General features: G+C 42.0%; 1 protein-coding gene across 6 annotated transcripts in view; it reads left to right on the top strand.

Moving 5' to 3' along the window:
- The first annotated feature begins 1,032 nt into the window (after positions 1-1,032).
- Positions 1,033-18,399, top strand: part of USP32 (ubiquitin specific peptidase 32) — a 53,431-nt gene continuing 36,064 nt past the window's right edge. For 4 of the 6 annotated variants that reach the window (XM_065036729.1, XM_065036728.1, XM_065036726.1 and 1 more), the window contains exons 1-4: positions 1,575-1,808; positions 16,308-16,435; positions 17,494-17,599; positions 18,183-18,301. In XM_065036729.1, the coding sequence (XP_064892801.1) occupies positions 1,751-1,808; positions 16,308-16,435; positions 17,494-17,599; positions 18,183-18,301 (411 nt within the window). In that variant the 5' untranslated portion in view covers positions 1,575-1,750. Of the gene's footprint in view, positions 1,054-1,573; positions 1,809-2,902; positions 6,793-16,307; positions 16,436-17,493; positions 17,600-18,182; positions 18,302-18,399 lie in introns of those variants that run through there. The other 2 variants (XM_065036725.1, XM_065036727.1) reach the window with 2 other exon arrangements.

Raw genomic sequence — 18,399 nt, 5'->3', positions numbered from 1 at the left:
GACTTCTCCTGCTGTTTGTTACTGTCAACTTATATTTTGATCGACATGTTGCTATATTTGTTGAATTCCTTCAAATATTTTAAAGAGTTTATATTGTATCTAAATTGAGAGCTGTTTGAGTGAGAGACTGTATCAAGAGGAGATATGTAAAGGTAGCATGGGAACAAGGGGATATAAGAGAGCTTATCTTCAAAAAATAAGTATGTAACAAGTGGCTGGTGGGTGAAGTATAGTCCAAACAATTTCATTTATGTTCTTTTTAAAAAGCACTTAAGCTCCCCCTCATCCCCACAGCCTATATTCCAGAGGTAAAAGGTCCTTTGTGGCAATTTTATGCTTGAGTGTAATAGTTGTTCTCTTAGATTCGTGACAAAGAATATAAACAATTCAGATGATGGCAGAAAAAAAAACTGTAAGGAGGCTTTACAAAGCTTCATTCTTTTGTAGTGTCTCTGCACTTGAGCAGTGTTAGATGAGGAGAAATCTGTCCTTCAAGCTGCTTCTCTGTAAGCAGCATTCCTAGCTTTACATATCAGAGATGAAATTTGTTTGGAATGTTTGCTATAAAAATACCTACACGTGAACTTACATCAGTGAGCAAGTAGCTTCGGCTTGACCTTTCTCCAGCTCTGATGTGGTAAGATCACTCAGCATGGAAACTGTAACTGAGGGAGTGACTTGCAACTGGTGTTTTCACGGGCTTTGTCTCTGTACAGGAACAATCCTTGGAATGAGCTGCCCTTGGAAATCAATGTTTTCTTTCTGACTCCTTATTTTCTGCTTGAGAGTGACCCAGGGTATGTTACCAGCCTTCATGTTGTAACAAAAGATGTTTTGAAAATCCTCCCATTCTGTATGAGTATTGGAGTGAATACCAAAAGCAAACATGCTGAGGAACAGTGAAGGGCAGATGTATTTTTGATCCTTTTACAATTCACCCTGTGTCTTTCTTTCAGACAAAGCCATTTTAATGGAACAGGAGCTTCCTGCTGTCTCCCCATGCCTGCAGTGCTTCTCCTGGGAGTCGTTTCTGAGGAGCTGCGGTCCCTGGAGGTATGAGGGGCTCAAGGGCTGAGCACAGGGTGCTCAGGGAGCACTTCCACAGAGGCAAGAGGCCTTTTTGCCCGGGGAACCGTCGGAGCGTGTCCTCGGTGGATGCGTGTGCACACTTGGAAAGTGTTGATTGTCGTGAGTGCCAGATTTCGAAGTGTGTGGGCAGGTGGGAGGGAGCTCTTCCTCACAGGCCGTTCCCCCCTGTAGCCGGGCAAGGCCTCGCATCTTTCGAGCCCCAGTGCCCCTCGCTATCCCGGGAGAAGGGCGCCGGTGCTCGGTGTCGGTGTCAGATCCGCTCCGCCAGCCGCCCCTTCCCCGGCAGCACCTGAGGGGCGGGAGCGGCCGCGCGCCGCCGCTTTTGGCGGGCCGCCGGGGGGGCGGGGCGGGGCCGCGTCATGTGACGCGAGGCGGGAGGGTGGAGACTCCGGCGCGCACCGTCCGTTAGGAGGCGCCAAGGGCGGTGGCGCCGGCTCGTAACCGCCCCGCCCCCGTCACGTGACGCGGCGGGCGGGTTCCCTCACGTGACCGCCATGGAGGCGGTGGCGGGGACGCTGAGCGGCCGCCTCCTCCCCCCGGCCGGCCCGGCCCGCCCCGCCTCCCCCCGCCCGCGCCCTGTGCTCCGGAGTCGCTAGCGGCGCAGCCCGGGCTCCGCGGCGCCGAGCCGGCCGGCGGGGGAGGCCATGGACTGAGGGGCATCATGGGCGCCAAGGAGTCCCGCATCGGCTTCCTCAGCTACGACGAGGCCCTGCGAAGGGGTGAGGGGGGGGTTGCGGCGGGGGCGGGTGGTGGCGGCGGGAGGGGGGGCCCCGCTCTGCCCCTGTCAGCGTGCGGCGCGGCGAGGCGGCGTCTGGCGGCTCCTCGCACCACCATGACAGACCCCGGCGCGGAGGCACTTGCGCCGTTCGTCTCCCTCAGGCTCCTTCCCCGCCCCCTTCCCCCCCCACCCCCTTATTTATTTATTTATCTCCCCTATTTAATAATGGGGCCTGGGCAGCAGCCGCGGGGAGGATCTCCTCTCCCTGGTCTCCTCCCCGCCTTGGCAGCGGCCGCCGGTGGCCCTCGGTGGTGCCGGCCGGCCGGCAGCGCGGCGGGAAGGGCGGGGGAAGGGGCACCCGGCGGGCGCTGCCGCCACCAGAGCCGCCCGCTGCCCCGCAGCCCCGGCCGTGCCGTTGCCCGGGGCTTTGCCGGTGTCCCGGCCGCCCTGGCAGCCCGATGTGACAGCCCTGGCCGCGCTGCTCCTGTCCCCGCGCTGTCACATCCTCCGGCTCCTCATGTTTACTTGCTGCTGGCCCTGACAGGGAGCACGCATCTGCGGCTCCAGCTTGAAAGATGGATGTAGCTTGCGTGGTTTATTATATATGTCGCTGGTTTAGTCCGTTTCTAGATTCCTTCTGGAGAATTTAAAGAGGAACTAGCGAAGGGAAAACATAAACAAGCTAAGCGCTGAATGCTTGCAGCTGCAGGGCTCCAAGGAGACGGGTGAGCTGCACCCTGCCAGCTACCTTGCTCTAGAACTGATATCCAAGTCCAAGGACAAAGAGGCACAGTAATTTTCAGCAGTAAATGGTTTGCAGGGAGGGTAGTTTTCCTGATTGTTGGTCTGTTGTGGATTCATGTGATGTAGGACAGACTGTTAAAGCAGTTCACCTGTTTGATATTTAAAGCATTGATAACATTTAGAAGCTCAAAGCAATACATGGCTGCTCTGTTTCTGCTTACATCTGAGAAGCATGTAATGATTGATAAGGGAAAACTGGGAAGAAATATTGAGCGTTAATTGAAGGAGAAACAAATTAACGTGAAATGGTATTTTTATTAAGTATTTTTTACTTTTTTTTTTTAATGGTAGAGCCTCTCAGGGATGCCATGTCAGATAAGAAATGGAGCAACGTACTGTCAAGCAGAAGAACCAAACATGTGATTCAAACTCACTTTCGTTAAAAATTTTAAACATAACTGCATTGAAGAATTTCACTTCTAGTGAAAGCAGAGAAAGTCTTTGAAAGCGATGGTGTTTATCCTTTTGGAAGAGCTGGATCCATACGTGTAACTTGGTAGAGGTGTGAAGTTGAATGTAACAGGAAGTGTTTAAAATAAGCCCTTTGGTGTAAAATACATTCATCTGGTCAAGATGTATATTCCAAAGTTCATAAATAAGAAGAAACAGATGTTTTGAATTCTGATGTTAGATTCAAACTCACATACTGCTTCAAAATCCAAGATGTTGATCTGGATGTTTCGTAATTAAAAGTTTACTTGACATAAAAATAACAATGATTCTTTGAAAAGTTATTTAAAATTGTTTCTTGCACAGCGAATGTAATATTTTTCTTTGATGTTATTCTGTTTGTATGAGGCATTCGATACTATTTTTCTGTAGGAGAACAGAAAGGTTGTTTTAGGCTTTCTAATATAAATGGATGTTTTGCTAAATAACTACACTGCTTACTTAACCAGTGAAGGATTGTATGTATAAAACAGGCTAGTTATCAAAACATTATTTGTTAGGCCATTCTTACTTGCAGGGAACCATGCTGGTACTCGTGGCATTTCTGTGAACACAAGCAGCGATAATGGATAAACATAAACATTAAAAAAAAAAAGCTAAATATATTTATGTCTAGTTAGATCTGCCTTCTCTAACATTGTGTCATTAGATGCTGAGAAGGTTTTATATTAGGTGATACTGTACGTATTCCTCAACTGTGGATTCTTCATATGTAATCAATAGTGGTTATCAGTACTTGTAGAAGTAGTAATCATTCAGAATGTCGTGATCATATTTTTGAAACGCTAGTTTTAATTTCAGTTGTTCAGAATATCTAGAAAAATGCAGTGGGCGCTGCTGCTTCTGTAGGCTTCAGAAAAGACGGCTGACTTTCGAGTTGGGAATGGCTGCAATTTTATTTATTGCAGTTCCATTTTGGGAGTAACCAAAGGTTGGGAAGGTGAGGATAGTCTTTGTGGTTAAGCACTCACAATATAAATAACTGTAGCTAAAATGTAACTTCTATTCAAGGAGGTGAAAATGCGAGAGCAGTCTCATGTTAATGGCCCTTTTCACCCAAGAGCATGAGACAGAACTGCAATGTTTTAGGTTTTTCCCTGCTGGTTGGCACAGCCAGCTGACTGCGCTGGGGATGACGTGGCCCTGTGAACGGGCGTGTTGAAATTGCCTGTGTCCACCAGAGCAGGCCACGCTGAGTCTTGTTGATCTCCCTTTTTCCCCTCATGCCCTGTAAAACCTGTGTCTGGTTGCGTAGTTTGGGGCTGAAAAGTACGGGATGCTATTTTAGATGTCTCTTATCTCGTTATGAAGATTGCCAAATTATAGCCATCTTATTTATAGTAGCCAGGGGTGCTGCTTTGCCTGTTGCCGTGGAGCAGGTTTGGTTCTGAACTTGTGGTGAGGGCTCTTTGTGACCCTGTACTCCTCCTTCTGAGGACGGCTGCTTTGAGAGGAGGTGAAATTCACGGGCAGGTCCTTATGGATGAAGTAAAAGAAGCGCTTTATTCCAAACTGGGCATATGGTGTCGGTTATTTTGTAAAACTAAGTTTGTGACGGCATAAGCTAGTAATGTGGATCTTAAATTCATTGTTTTTTTCTTACCCTAAGCTCCAAGAGCAGTTGCCTCCTGTACTGTCGGTCTGTCCATCCCACTGCCTGGCTGCTCTTTCTGAGCACTGCCCGGGGTTAGGCCTTGCCGTATGCCAAGGCTCTAGAGTCTGCTTTATCTTGTTCTGCTGGCAGCCTTGAACTGACTCCTTAGAGGGCTGTCTTTGGGCCAATAAAAGGAGGAACTTTCTATTACTGTTGTATTAGCTCCAGCACAGTAGCTCCTGTGTTATGCTGTGTTGTGTGTAGAATATTTTAATAAGGATTCCCCAGGAAAGAGGTGGCTATGTGGTATTGACAGCCAATTTATTTAGATCCCTAAGGACTGTATTTTCCAGTGATTGTTCATGTGTTCTGCTTAAGTAACTTTTAGAATATAATCACAGACTGAGCATAAATTTATTAAGGTGCTTGAAAATGATGAGATTATAGAACCTACAGTCTAAGTTTCTATGAATGCTACTTAGAGCAGGTCATTCTAACTCAGACCATTTTCACCTTATGTATGCTAAATATTTAGTCAGGTAGCCACTTAAACGAAAGAGGTGTCAGTGAACAATGGATCTGTCAAATTTGTGTGATAGAGGAAGGCGGAGTTTTCTCTCTGCTTAAAGCACAATGAATTTTTGTTACGTGTTTGCTGGGATGGCGGAAGGGGGAACTGCCACAGCATCAGTGTGACCAGCGAGTGTACTTTTTGGAGAAATGAGGGCTGCTGATAGATCCATTACATTGTGGATTGTTCTGTGCACAATGATCTCTGAGAAAAAGAGGAACAACAAAAATAGTGTATTTAAAAAAAAAATGTACCTGCAATTAAAACACCAGCTAATAATGAGGCAAAACTTGCAGGTGTATCAATTTCACAGGATTTGCCTCTGGAGAGGTCATGAAATAGTAGTTTTTGAAGACAGTTTTCTGTATATCTCAAAGATGCTACCAATTACAGAACAACAAGCCTGTCGAAGCACTGAAAACCCATTTTAATCCACTAAAAGGTTAGTTAGTATGCTTTCCAGCAAAGACTAATGTGACGTGATGGACAGGGGATAAATCTTGCTAATGACCTTTTGTGTCTTGATTGAATTTGAAAAATAGCTACATTTGTTTTATTTAAATCAAGGCATATATATTTGATGTCTGATCATTAACATCCTCAAGCGTACAGATGTAATAAATCTGACAAACGGATGATGGAAAACCTGTGCAAATATGCAGTCATCTATTTGAGGTTGTCTTGGTCTCTACCTGGTGACAAAATCCATGGGCTCAGCCCTTGAGCCCATACAAGACTACTTTTTATTATGCCAGAATACGAAATTAACTTTTTAAATCGCAGATGCATTTTTAGGAAAAATGATCAGGGAGCCATTTTACTGGTTTATTCTCCTCTTTCTGTATCCCACAAAGGCAGTTGCTCTGCTTTTTTTTCTCTCCTATCTGAAAAACAGTGCTTGAACAACACCATAGGTAGGTGAATGTTCTTCAGTATATGTTGTTTTCTAGAAGTGTAAACCCGTGCCCTTCTGTTTAAGAAGCTTTGATTTTTGAGACGCATGTGATGAAAATACTTAAATCTCTCTCAGCTTGCTTTTTTTTTTTAGCTATCAGAATGAATAGGATCCACTGTTGAGACAGTCTGGATCATACAGCGAGACTTGTTCTGTCAGCCAGTATGTGATGGCTGTAGGGCTCTGTCATATGATGAAAGCAGGTATGAATGCATAGCTTCATACTTCCTGTTTATAGATCTGTAGAGCTGCAAGGAGCCACTCAAACTCACCGAGCAGTAATTATTTCACAACTTTGGCATTCGGTTCTGATGCTTGTTTTGGGAGGATACCTCGGTAGTCTCTGCTGAATGTGTACTACAATTCACTAGTGGCTCGGGGAATTCTACTACAGCTTCCACGAACTGATGAAAAGAGGCTGCTGTTAGAAGAGAGGTTGTTTAGCTGTGATTTTTCATGTGCTAAGTTGCAGTGACCACTTTCTCTTCTTGTACTTCAGGTTCCAAGTTTAGAGAAGTGTACTCAGTGGTTTTCAGCCTCTTCTTATAACTGCCCAAGTTATTTCCTATTGGAAATGAGGAACATTTGTATAGTGAACTTGTCAACTAACAGTAAGTTTCCTTTCCTGAGATGCCTTTTATGGTCTTTCAAAGTTCCTTACAAAATACCAGTTGAAAACGTACAAATTAGAGGAAAACATTGCCTTCTGCTTGGCGCTGTGGTTCTGAGGGAGCTGATCGCATACCTTTTAGTAGAGTTTTACTAATTCTTAGATGGTTTCCAAGACCAAGCATGGCAGTAACTTGGTAAGTAGGTGTTCAGATGTTGGACGTGCTGGTTGTGCTCATGGATATAAGTGTTAAAAGAGGATTTAAGAATGCAGGCATTTCAGAAACAAGAAACAATTGAACATCTTAAAGCAAAAAGCCCTCAAAACCTTGAAATATGATTCAGTAAATGTTGGGGGACCTTCTGGTTTCTCACTTCAGCAGGTGAACTGTGTCTCTAAATAACAGTACTCTCATAATATTAGGTGCATTTTTATCCTGTTATTGTGTTCCTAGAGACTTAAATCAGAGTGGTCAGGAAAGCTGCCAAATGAGTGTAAATAGATAATATCATTCCAGCCTTGTTATATTTCATCAAATTTTTCCCTGCCCAGCTCTCCAGCCTGTCCAGGTCTCTGATGGCAGCACAGCTTCCAGTGTCAGCCACTCCTCCCAGCTTGGTGTCACCAGCAAACTTGCTGATAGTACACTCTATTCCCTCGTCCAAATCATTGATGAATATATTGAATGATACAGGCCCCAGCACTGCCCCCTGAGGCACTGCACTGGATCCAGGCCTCAACTGGACTGTGCCCCATTGACCACGACTCTCTGGCTTCTTCCCTTCAGCCAGTTCACAGTCACCTCACTACCCGCTCATCCAGACCCACTCCCTCAGTTTAGATGTGAGGATGCTGTGGGAGACTGTGTCAAATGCCTTACTCAAGTGAACATGGCTTGTTCTTGTATTTTAATCAATAAAATCAGTTATTTTCCTGGTCAATTCTTTCTAATCAGGTTCTAGTTTTCACTCTGGTAACAGCAGGCCTTTCTTTTTTTTGTTTAATATACATGCCCAGAGAAAGTTGTTGAACTTTCATCCTTAGAGGTTTCCAAGACCTGCCTGGACAAAGGCCTCCGCAGGCTGGTTGGAGTGCCGTGTTGACCCAGTTCCAAGCACAAGGCTGAACTAGGTGACCTCCTGAGATACTTTCCAACCTGATAGTTCCTGTGGAATATTTCTGTTCGTCTTAAATTTTGTAAAGCCTTATTTTTGTGAAATATAATATCAGAGTTCTAAATCTACCTGACAGTGTCCTACAGAGAAATTAAAATAAGACAAAAATAGAAACTAGGAAGCTTTTCAAAAGGATATGAAGCATCTCTAATGAAAGATGAAAGAAAAGAAAGAAGAAGGGGCTCCTTGAGTCCTGTTGTACTTGACCTGTAACAGTATCAGGCTTTCTGGCTGCTGGCACTATGGGAGAAGCCTCCCCTTCCTTCTGCTCAAAGGGAAGCCAGCCTCCTGTCTCATTGCATAAAATAAGTACGGTATTCATTTCGTTAGTACTCAAAAAAATGAAATCACATTCAAAAAATGGGCCTGCGAAGGGATGACAAGATTTTTGAGACTAAAAAAGAGCATTAGCAAGTAATGTGATTAGGTGAGGCGTGATATGTCTATTTAATTCTAGAAATTAAGATTATTGCATAACTGCTGCTTTGTGATAGGACTGATTATGATTTTTCTGTGTTTGAAAAAACCTGATGTTACTACTGTCTGTCATTTTTAAAATGACAGACTATCTTCTGAAAATTGAGTATATTTTTGGTCAGATTGTGAACACATACAGTAGTTCTAAACAATTCAGTATGTGTGGAGTGCCAGGTAGGTCTAATGAGTTGTGTGTCCTGGAGCTCTTATCCCTGGCATCTGTATGGCTTAGCTACTAATTATTTTTACAATAATCCCGACCTCTTTTGGTCCAAGAAGAAATTCCAAATACAAATATTGTTCATAATAGAACTCAGGATGTCCTAGTGTAAGTTACTGTACAGGAAAGTTCTGGAGGTTAATTTTAAATAAGACTTTCAATTTTAAAAGCAAGTTATTTCTTAATTTGTTCTATTGCTTGGAGTGATTGCTTTTTCTTTAAGTTATACTTAGTCTGAATGACCGTGAATGCCCATGTGATATTTGCAGTATTGAAGAACTACAAAAAGCAACTTTAACATTTAATTTTCCTATGAAAAGGTCATTTACATAATGACGCAATGAAGCCTTTGGGCAAAGATGAATGTAGAAGAAAAATCCATTAAGGTAGATTTTGCTTAAGAGTTTGAAAGGGCCTAATTCACAAAACTTTGAATGCTATATTATTTCTAGTGCCTACTAGAATAAAAAGTACCCTGCTAGCCTAAAGAGTGGCAAAATCCTAATGCACTTTCTCTTTTATGATTTCTTCAGGGACATTTTACTTTGGTTAGTGATGACTGTGTCTATGTAGCCTTGGCGTTTTCAGCTTAGCATTTCTTTTTTACATAATGAATTTTAACACCTCTGAGAAGTGTGTTTGTGGGGTTTTTTTGGTGAGCTTGTGTTTACAGCTGAGCAGGGTTGACATCCTTCTTATAGGTGGGATCATGTTTGGAATGAGTGCATCTCTTTTAACTGCTGTTTTATTGAGCTGGTGTAAAAGCACTTCTGGACTTCTGATTCTTAATGAGTATAAGCTGGGTTCAGGTCTTGGTTTGAAACAAAATGTGTCTGTGTCTTGTTTTTGTAGTGGTTCACCAAATCTCTTTACAAACTGATGCGAGTTATAATCAATCACAGCATTTTTTCTGTGGTGACCGTTAAGTCATTCATTATAATGACAACGAAAGAAAAGTCCTTCATTATCTTAGTGTAATACTGACATGTGGCTGAGTTCTAGGAGATAGAGATGTGTGTTTCTTGGCTGAATAATCTAATAGTTTAAGAAAATTACTTTAAAAAATACGCTAACATTTGCAGTAAGGCCTTTATTTGGTTTTGAGGCAAAATAGGAAATGTCTGAGAGAGGCTTGGATGAACGATAAAGCTGTTTGTAATGACCAGGGTTTCTTTCCCATTATATACATAAAATGGCAAAAGCACTGAAATAGTTACTTGAATCATTGCGTGCACTGAAGCGATTAGCTGTCACAGGTAGGGTGTCCTGGCATATCAAGTGACATGCCGTGATCTCTCGGGTGTTTAAATCCTCCTCTCCCTTCTCCTTTCAGCCCATCACAACACGTAGCAGCCTCTCCTCTACTCTTGCATGGAGATGTGCTGGGGCTGACAACGTTGTGCTTACCACGGGGTGTACTGGGAGCAAAATCAGGACCCCTTTTCTGGAGCAGTATTCATAAGGTGCACAGGTGGATGAGCTTACCAGTGTGTTAATGCGGAATGCACCGCAAACCGTCCCGAGGTTCTGCGACACGGATGCGGTTCGAACTCACTGGACAATCCTTTGAAGCTCTTTTGCTTAGTTTGAAGTCTCAGTTGGACCCAGAAGTTACGAGAGGCAACGTCAGCAGGTCAAAACAAGAGATCATTGCATTCTGCATAAAAATGTATTCTTCATCCTTTAAAACTAAAACCCATTACAAGCCCTTTTGAATTTTTCCTCATTAGCTGTGTTTTTATTCACATTGTGTCTATCTTTTTGCTAGCTGATCTTTCAGCTGTCACCTACTCGTACAATTCAATTCCATGTAAAGTATTTAATATAGAATGTATACTTACATTCCTTTTGTGTTTTGAATTGATATTCCTTATCTTAATTTGTAGTGATAATGGAAATGCTCAGGTTTTGTCCTCTGGCAGACTGCTTTGGCAGCGAGTCATGAACTGAAATACTTTAACAGGTATATGCTACTGTCTCAGTGGAACTCCACAAATGATCATAAGACTCATTAAGTTGGATTTTTTGACAGCTGTTTGAAATGTCAATTTTACGCATTAGTTTGGAATGTTGTTCTTTTAAAATTCTGAAAGCCTGAAGGAAAAAATTGTGGAAGAAACTCAGAAGCCAGAGCAGAACAGGAAGTGCCCAATTTAATAAGTCCGGGATGTGGAGAAAAAGAACTGAAAGTATCGGGATAGTAATTATGAGAACTTCAGTTTTGCAGATTAGATTTGTTCTAAAAATGAACTTGAATATAGCATCATGGGTCTATTCTGGGCTGAAGAAGCACTTCCTTTCAATCCATGTTTCTGGTGTTACCAGAAACTAAATCTTATTCTGCACTGGAAAGTTCCTAGTCTTTTCTAGATGGCTTTTACCACGTTTTCCCAGCAATGTGTTGCAGTTAAACCCTAGATTTTAGTTTATAAATTGGAGAAGTGGATTTGCACTCCCCATCGCTGAGGCAGCATTACCGTAAGAAAAGTCGGCAGCAGTGCTTGGCGCAGTCAGAACAGCATGTGCTGTATTCTGGGGAGGGTGGTTACCAAGGTTCTTATCGGTGGAAAAGTCATATAAGAACTTTTTGGTCTCTATTTTCCAATCTTGGACCTAACCACATGATTTTTCTTTTCCTAGACTGTATTTTTTAAATTAAAGAACAATGCATAGTGTAGCTGCAAGATGGCTTACGCTCTGTGTTTAAAACCATGTAAACCATGCCCCTCTGCGCTGACCCGTGCTGGGCCGCTGTGTCTTCTCCAGGGTCCCCAAGAACCGATTCAGAGCATCCAGTGCAGGGACAGCACCTTCTATTGGAAGAAGCTGTAAATGGTCTGGCAGGGGCCTGTGGCCACAAAGGTGACACCCTGTGATTAATGAGGGCTAGAAATGCCTTTATTGAGTCACTGGGGATGAGTTTACCAGTTCTTGAATTGATAGCAGTAATTACTTCTGTCCCTAATATTGCAGTTTATTGCACTTAAATGAATGGCTGTATGTATGGTAAATGTTACTTTAATTCTTAGCTTCCTGAATTTTCAGTTTCTTCCAGGTTTCTTTGGTAGCTCATAGGTTTGGACTGGTAAGCGTATAAAACCAAGCTCCTTTAATTCCCGAGGATGGAAGACACAGCCAATAACACTGAAGTGCTCAGATGGTGGGAGGATTATTTCCCTGTTGGGGCTATTATGTAGCAGTTCCTGTCCACACTGGCTTGTGGGGAGGGTTGTCACAGAACCTGTGTTGATGGGCTTTGCTTGGGGCAAACATAATGCAAATAGCGATGTGACAGTGTGCGCCCCGGTGGAGAGACTTTACAGATGGATGAAACAGGCTAATAATGCTTAATGGCATTCTTTTTGAGAGTGGTAACTGTGAGAAGTAAGCTCTTTGAAGATTAAAAGCATCACATAAATGGTAAGTATTCATGTTACAGAAAATTGGCAAATCCTATTGTAATAACTAAATCTTCTTCCGCTCTGCACACACAAGGTGTTAAACCTTTGATATGTATTATGGTTAGGTCTAATAGAACCAAGAACAGCTTTATCCCCAGGATGAGCCACTGCTACCAAAAAAACCCACAAAGAGTAGGTAGGGGGGAAAAAAATGGATGGAATAATTTGATTTTTATTTTTTTTTAAACCAGAACTGTGGTGCTGTTATCCTTACATTCCTTTTATTGGTAAATGTCATGTTAACATTGTTAAGTCTTTAGCGAGATGCACTGTGTCATTTGAATGGTGCCATTTTTGAGACTACGTTTATGAAAGGTTCCTTAAGAGCGGATTAATTTTTCCATTAGGGGAGGCAGGACTTTTTCATTGTGTTGTAGTGGATTCCTTTTTGGCAGGGATGGCTGGCTCTGGAGCTTGTCTTTTTAGCCATGGCTGGTTCATTTATCTCATTTTGCAGTTTATTCTTCCTTTTTGGGGTTGTGCCCAAACGTGCTTTACATTCACTTGCACGTTTTACCTCTTTGAAACTTTTTAGCCTTGCTTTGGTTCTTGACAACTTCATAGCTGCAGCCATTAAGTCACAATAAAGACTAATGGAAAAAGTAATAAAATTTCCATGTATAACTAGGATGAAGATTCCTGGGGGAAATATTGAGCAAGTGATTACAGGCAAGATAATTGTCTGGTTAGTGAATTATATGCCCTGTGAGTTTGATATTGAACCTGTAAAATTATCACTTAAATATCAAAATATTAGAATTATTAAAACCCAAGCTGGAAGTCAGGAAGAGCCTGAGGTAGGTGAGTTTTGCTTGCTTTCTGCAGGATGATCGAGTTGTCTGTTTTATTAAAATTCAGGCTTGGTTATTTTTAGTAGAGAGTAAATGCAGTGTTATGCTGATGGTTGCAAATTGTTGCTTCCTTGGTATACTTGAGATCTGCAGGGCTGCGTTGGCTTTGTTTTAATTATTTTTTGAAGTGACATTGGGAATTCAGATTTTTGTACGCGTATTTGTAGAGCACCGCGGGCATTTTGATGCCCACAGTTCAGGGAAACAGTATCAGCCCTTGCTAGATACATTGTAAGATGCTTTAGTCAGATGAGATCAAAGTTTCTTGACCCTTTACCTTAACTGAACTTTTTATCTTCTGTTTTTTTCTTCCTGTTTACGCAGTAATTAGTTTCCTGTTTTGATTTTCACCATTGTCGATACATTGTGGTCTTCTGTCTTGATTTGGCGCTATTTTTTTTTTCTCCTGGTCACCCGTAAACTAGAATAAATAATTTCTGTTGATAGAGCCAAATGAAATGTTTTAGGCTTTTGAGACCTAAAGATTTTATCAGGTTTTTGGTGCTGTTACTGCTGCTCATGCTAATGGAAGTTGGGGTTTGCACGTTGCTTTTGTGATTCTGCTGTGAACAGAGGTTACCAAATCACTGATGTGTTTTCAGCAGGCATTACTTTAATTAGATGGAAGAAAACAAATACACGTGCTCTTTGTGTCCAGTTAGTTACAGATGTTAATTGGCTCCCAGTTTGTAGCAGCCGTGGCAGATTAACAACTCCTACCCTCAGTGAAACTATTGGGATTCTGTCCTTGGCACTGATTAAAGCAGCTCCTCAGTAGTAGTTTATTGTACTTTTACAGAGTATCTTAGATCATTTATCAAACATCTGCCTGATGCAGAGTAGAATTTACATTCATTTTAGTGTCGAGACATTTAAGACGTGAAGATTTAAGTGTCTCTTGCCTGAATGTCTTGGGCAGTATTAAATTTCAAATGCTATACCTTTATTCTTTGCTACAGCAGATAAGTGTGTGCTTCTGAAAGCTGCGGTTTGCATCTCACTCTGTATCACCGCTGTGTTTTACATGATTGTGCTTGGGTTTTGAAGCGCAGGGGAAGAAGCATTGGAAAGGAAGGCATTTTTTGCGGCTGGTCCAACTTTCCAAATAAATAGGAATTTATTTTATTGTGCTCACTCTCATTGCGCATGTCACAGGCAAGGTACATAGTAATTATGTCATATAAGCTGTAATAAATCCATTAAGCCTGACTGACCACTTCTTTTAACCTTCAGAAGGAACGGTTTTTTCTTACAGTGCGTAACGCTGACGTGTGAACAGTTCCATCTTATGTAGCTGTGCTCGCTTGTGAATTTTGGTGCATCTGTAAGTCTTTGAACTTCCCCACAAGGTGGCTGGAGTGCAGCCACTCGCTGGGAGATGGGGAGATAAGCTACTCGGGTGGTTCTTGCTTTAGGTGCACGGTAGTGGCTGGTGCCAAGCAGAGCCTGTGGTGCGTGGCAGTTCTGTTCTTGACTGCAGGAGTGTTCCTAGTGTTGCGTCTTTTGAAAAAATAAAGGTAGATTTTAACTACTTTCTTACAGCCTTTCTCATCTGCACAACTGGCCAGAGCTCTGCTGTAAGGATGATTTCCGCCAGCATAGTTCAGTTACACAGAACTTAAGGCACATCTAAGGGTGTACTTCACTGTTACACAATGGGTAAGCAAAACGAACAATATCTGCTGCCTCAAGAGAAATTGTGCTGCAAACATTATTTATGTACACTGTTTGGACAGCCGTTTTTATACAAAACAGACTTTAGATTTGAGAGTGGTTGATTGAGCTTCAGGTAGAGTTTTGTTCTAAGAGGAAAACTCCAGGATGACTTGGTGATAAATATGTGGAGTGCAAGCGGTGGAAAGAGGGTGGTTCCCAGCACAGGATTGTTTGGAAGGCATTACACAAATCATTACCTGGACAGATGTGAGGTGAAAAAATACTAGGAGTCATAAATCCATATAAACAACAGTAAGTTTAAGTAACACTATTAAACTAAAAATATCCTCGGCAGTTGAATGAGCTGAAGGTTTGTTACAATTACTGTAAGTTGTGGTGACATTTTTAGCTGAGGTTGCATGGTTTCATTTAAACTTTATTAAACAAACTGGAGCTCAAATATTCCCTGGAGAGCTGGAAGCAGCACTAATCTTCTGTTAAACTGTCGTTAACTCCACTGGAAAGCATCCAGCCAAGGTAACGTAGAGGAGGTTTGTATGAGTGAAAGTTGCCTAGGAAGAATGACATAGTCTGTGACTTTTTAATGAATGAATGAATTGAAATGTAGAAGTTTTAGAGACAGTACTGGATTAAACTCAGAGTGTTCCGTTTTCTTTTGGCTGACAAAAAGCTTTACAAGCTTTTGGCCATGTCATTGATGTTTCTGTCTGGCTTGTTATATCAAGGAAAGGAAAATGCTTTGCTATAAATACAGTGAAGTAGGTACCATGTACGGCAGCAATTCTTCTGGCCTCGAGATGGTCAGTCGCTCTTTCTGCACCACACGGTAACTTGCATCGGGCCAGGTCACGGTGTGTTCTCTGATTTCTGACAAAGGACTTGGTTTGTTCAGCGAGATGCTTCACTTCTACACTTTGTTAGAAAGCTGCTGTGTGCTTGTAAAACCCTAACGCGGGGACTGCTTTTCAGGAAGCTCTTGTGCAAGTATGAACGGGACGTCATCGAACTTTTCATGCTTACAGATTGTGAACAAGTTTGAACAGGTTGTAGCTGACAATCAGATTCTGACTGTGCAAGAAGATCTTAGGTGAAGAATTACATTTATTCCAAAGTTTAACAGTGTTATTTCCATTAAATTCATGCTTCATTGTACTGTCTTATCAGCGTGTAAGCGGTGATATTTTTTTCATATGGAACAATAGACTGGTTGCTAGATGAAGCTACCTGAAGCACGCTGCTGGAGCTGCTCTTGATAATATTCGCTGCTGTTGGCTACAGATTGTTTCTCTGGCTTATATGCAATATAAAATTGATCATAAAGCAAGCTTATTTGCCTTTTGTGTGACAATAATGGTGCTTAATTTAGAACAAATTATAATACACTATTAGGCAGTGAACTGTTGTAATAATTGATGTTAACTTTAGGTCTACCTCACGTCTCTTTTTTTGGGAAGATTAGGTTATTAGATCTCATTTGCTAGTAGTCAGGTTTTCCCGCTATGGAGGTAAAATAATGCATTTAATTTCTCTCTATCTTTTCATTGTAAAGGTAAAATATAAGGTGTATAGGATTTGGAGGGTCCTTAAGCCATTACATTTCTGCGACCTTTTTGCTGACCAACTATATGTTTTTCTTCTCTACGTTCTCAACACAGTTACAGACATAGAGCTAAAGCGACTGAAAGATGCTTTCAAGAGAACTTGTGGACTCTCGTATTATATGACTCAACAGTGCTTCATCAGGGAAGTTCTTGGCGATGGAGTCCCCCCAAAAGTTGCTGAGGTAACCCAGGAACTTGCTGTTTTTCTGGGCAGGCATACGCAGTTGATAACGTACATCTGTAGATGTGCACACCCAAATATGCCTGCACAGATCTACGAGCTAGTTTAATTTCTTTCTCTTTTTCATACAATACCACAATGTACGTTGAACCCATTACCCCTTGTCCTGTCATTGGTTGTCACCGAGAAGAGCCTGGCTCCATCCTCCTGACACTCACCCTTTAGATATCTGTAAACATGAATGAGGTCACCCCTCAGCCTCCTCTTGTCCAGCTCCAGAGCCCCAGCTCCCTCAGCCTTTCCTCACACGGGAGATGCTCCACTCCCTTCAGCATCTTTGTTGCCCTGCGCTGGACTCTCTCCAGCAGTTCCCTGTCCTGCTGGAACTGAGGGGCCACAACTGGACACAATATTCCAGGTGTGGTCTCCCCAGGGCAGAGCAGAGGGGCAGGAGAACCTCTCTGACCTACTGACCACCCCCTTCTAACCCACCCCAGGTACCATTGGCCTTCCTGCACCTCTTCTAGTCGGCTCCTCCACCCTTTGCATCAGGAAGTTATATAAAAAAAATCCATCCTGCACGCATGCATGTTTAAAAAATTATGTTCTTTCATAGTGTGGCCCCTGTCTTGAGAGAGAAATTAAAATATTGTTAGCAGAGAAGAAAAAGATTAGCCAGACCTTTCCAATGATATCTTGCTCCATGTCAGTTCTAATCACAGCTTCTATTTCTGGGATCTTCTGTGTTATTGACCTCGCAAGCAGCGTACATGTCTGTGTCTTCCAGTTTTGTGTAGATAATGTGAGTAGGGAAGTGTGCGTTGCAAAAGGTTTAACACTGTGGTAGATTGACTTTTTTTCCTAAGCTTAACATCACAGAAAAAAAGAACAAAGAAAAGATTATTACTTGCTTCTGTAATATAGTTAGCGGTTCAGTTTTTATGTGAGTGTTCAAGTGCTTAACAGGAAAAATTGCAATGTATTGTCTCAGTATAAGTTGTTGCTTTTAGTTCTGACAACTCTGTTCTCCATGTTAACTTGTCTGTTTTATTCTTCTAGGTTATCTACTGTTCATTTGGAGGAATATCCAAAGGGCTGCACTTCAATAACTTGATAGTCGGATTAGTTCTACTTACAAGAGGCAAAGAGGAAGAGAAAGCAAAATGTAAGTAATGGAACTATCCACAAAACAGTGGGTAGTGAGTGTAAAATACACTTACATAGACCAAACATAAACTGTGTTAGATACTAAGTCCCTGTTTTTATACATAACCAGGGCATACGATTGTCAATATAGTAGGTTTTTTAGAAATGTTTAGCTGTATATTTTGAAATTCAGTGCATTTTAGTTTTCTATACTCAACCAAAATGAAACATTTGATAAGTCATGAATGTAAATGTTAGGATCCTACAGAAAGACTGTTATTCACTGTATGTGGGCAGAGGAAGGAGGATGGCATTGATATTGTTCAAAACAAGTGAAAGCATCTGCCTACTGACTTCTGTTGTTTTGTCTTCATTGTTAATCTGACTTGATAATATTGATTTTCCTTTTGATTAGTGGACAATGGTAAATTAAAAAGGAGACACTTCTTGACCTTAACCTTGTTGAGCTGCAGTGAAATGGAATCAGTCTAAGTTTGTAGTGCTTTGGTTGCACAGCTTTTGGCATTCTCAGCCAGTTGTAAGCCTAATACTTGAAGAATGTAACTACCGTAGTTGCTTAAACATATTCTCTACTTCTTCAGACATCTTCAGTCTCTTTTCTAATGAATCTGGGAGTTATGTTGTCCGTGAAGAGATGGAGAAGATGCTGCATGTGGTTGACGGGAAGGTCCCAGAGTCACTCAAGAAATGTTTCTCTGAGGTATTTCCTACAGCTTTTCTCCTATTGCTTTTACAAAAAAGTGAAAAATTACATTGGGTAGTTTGTTTTTCTCTGAGATGTGTTTGCTTGTGCATGTC

Source organism: Columba livia, chromosome 20, assembly GCF_036013475.1.
Source record: "Columba livia isolate bColLiv1 breed racing homer chromosome 20, bColLiv1.pat.W.v2, whole genome shotgun sequence".
NCBI classification, from domain to species: Eukaryota; Metazoa; Chordata; class Aves; order Columbiformes; family Columbidae; genus Columba; species Columba livia.
Note: the sequence above shows the minus strand (reverse complement) of the source record. Positions and strands in the feature narration are given on the sequence as shown.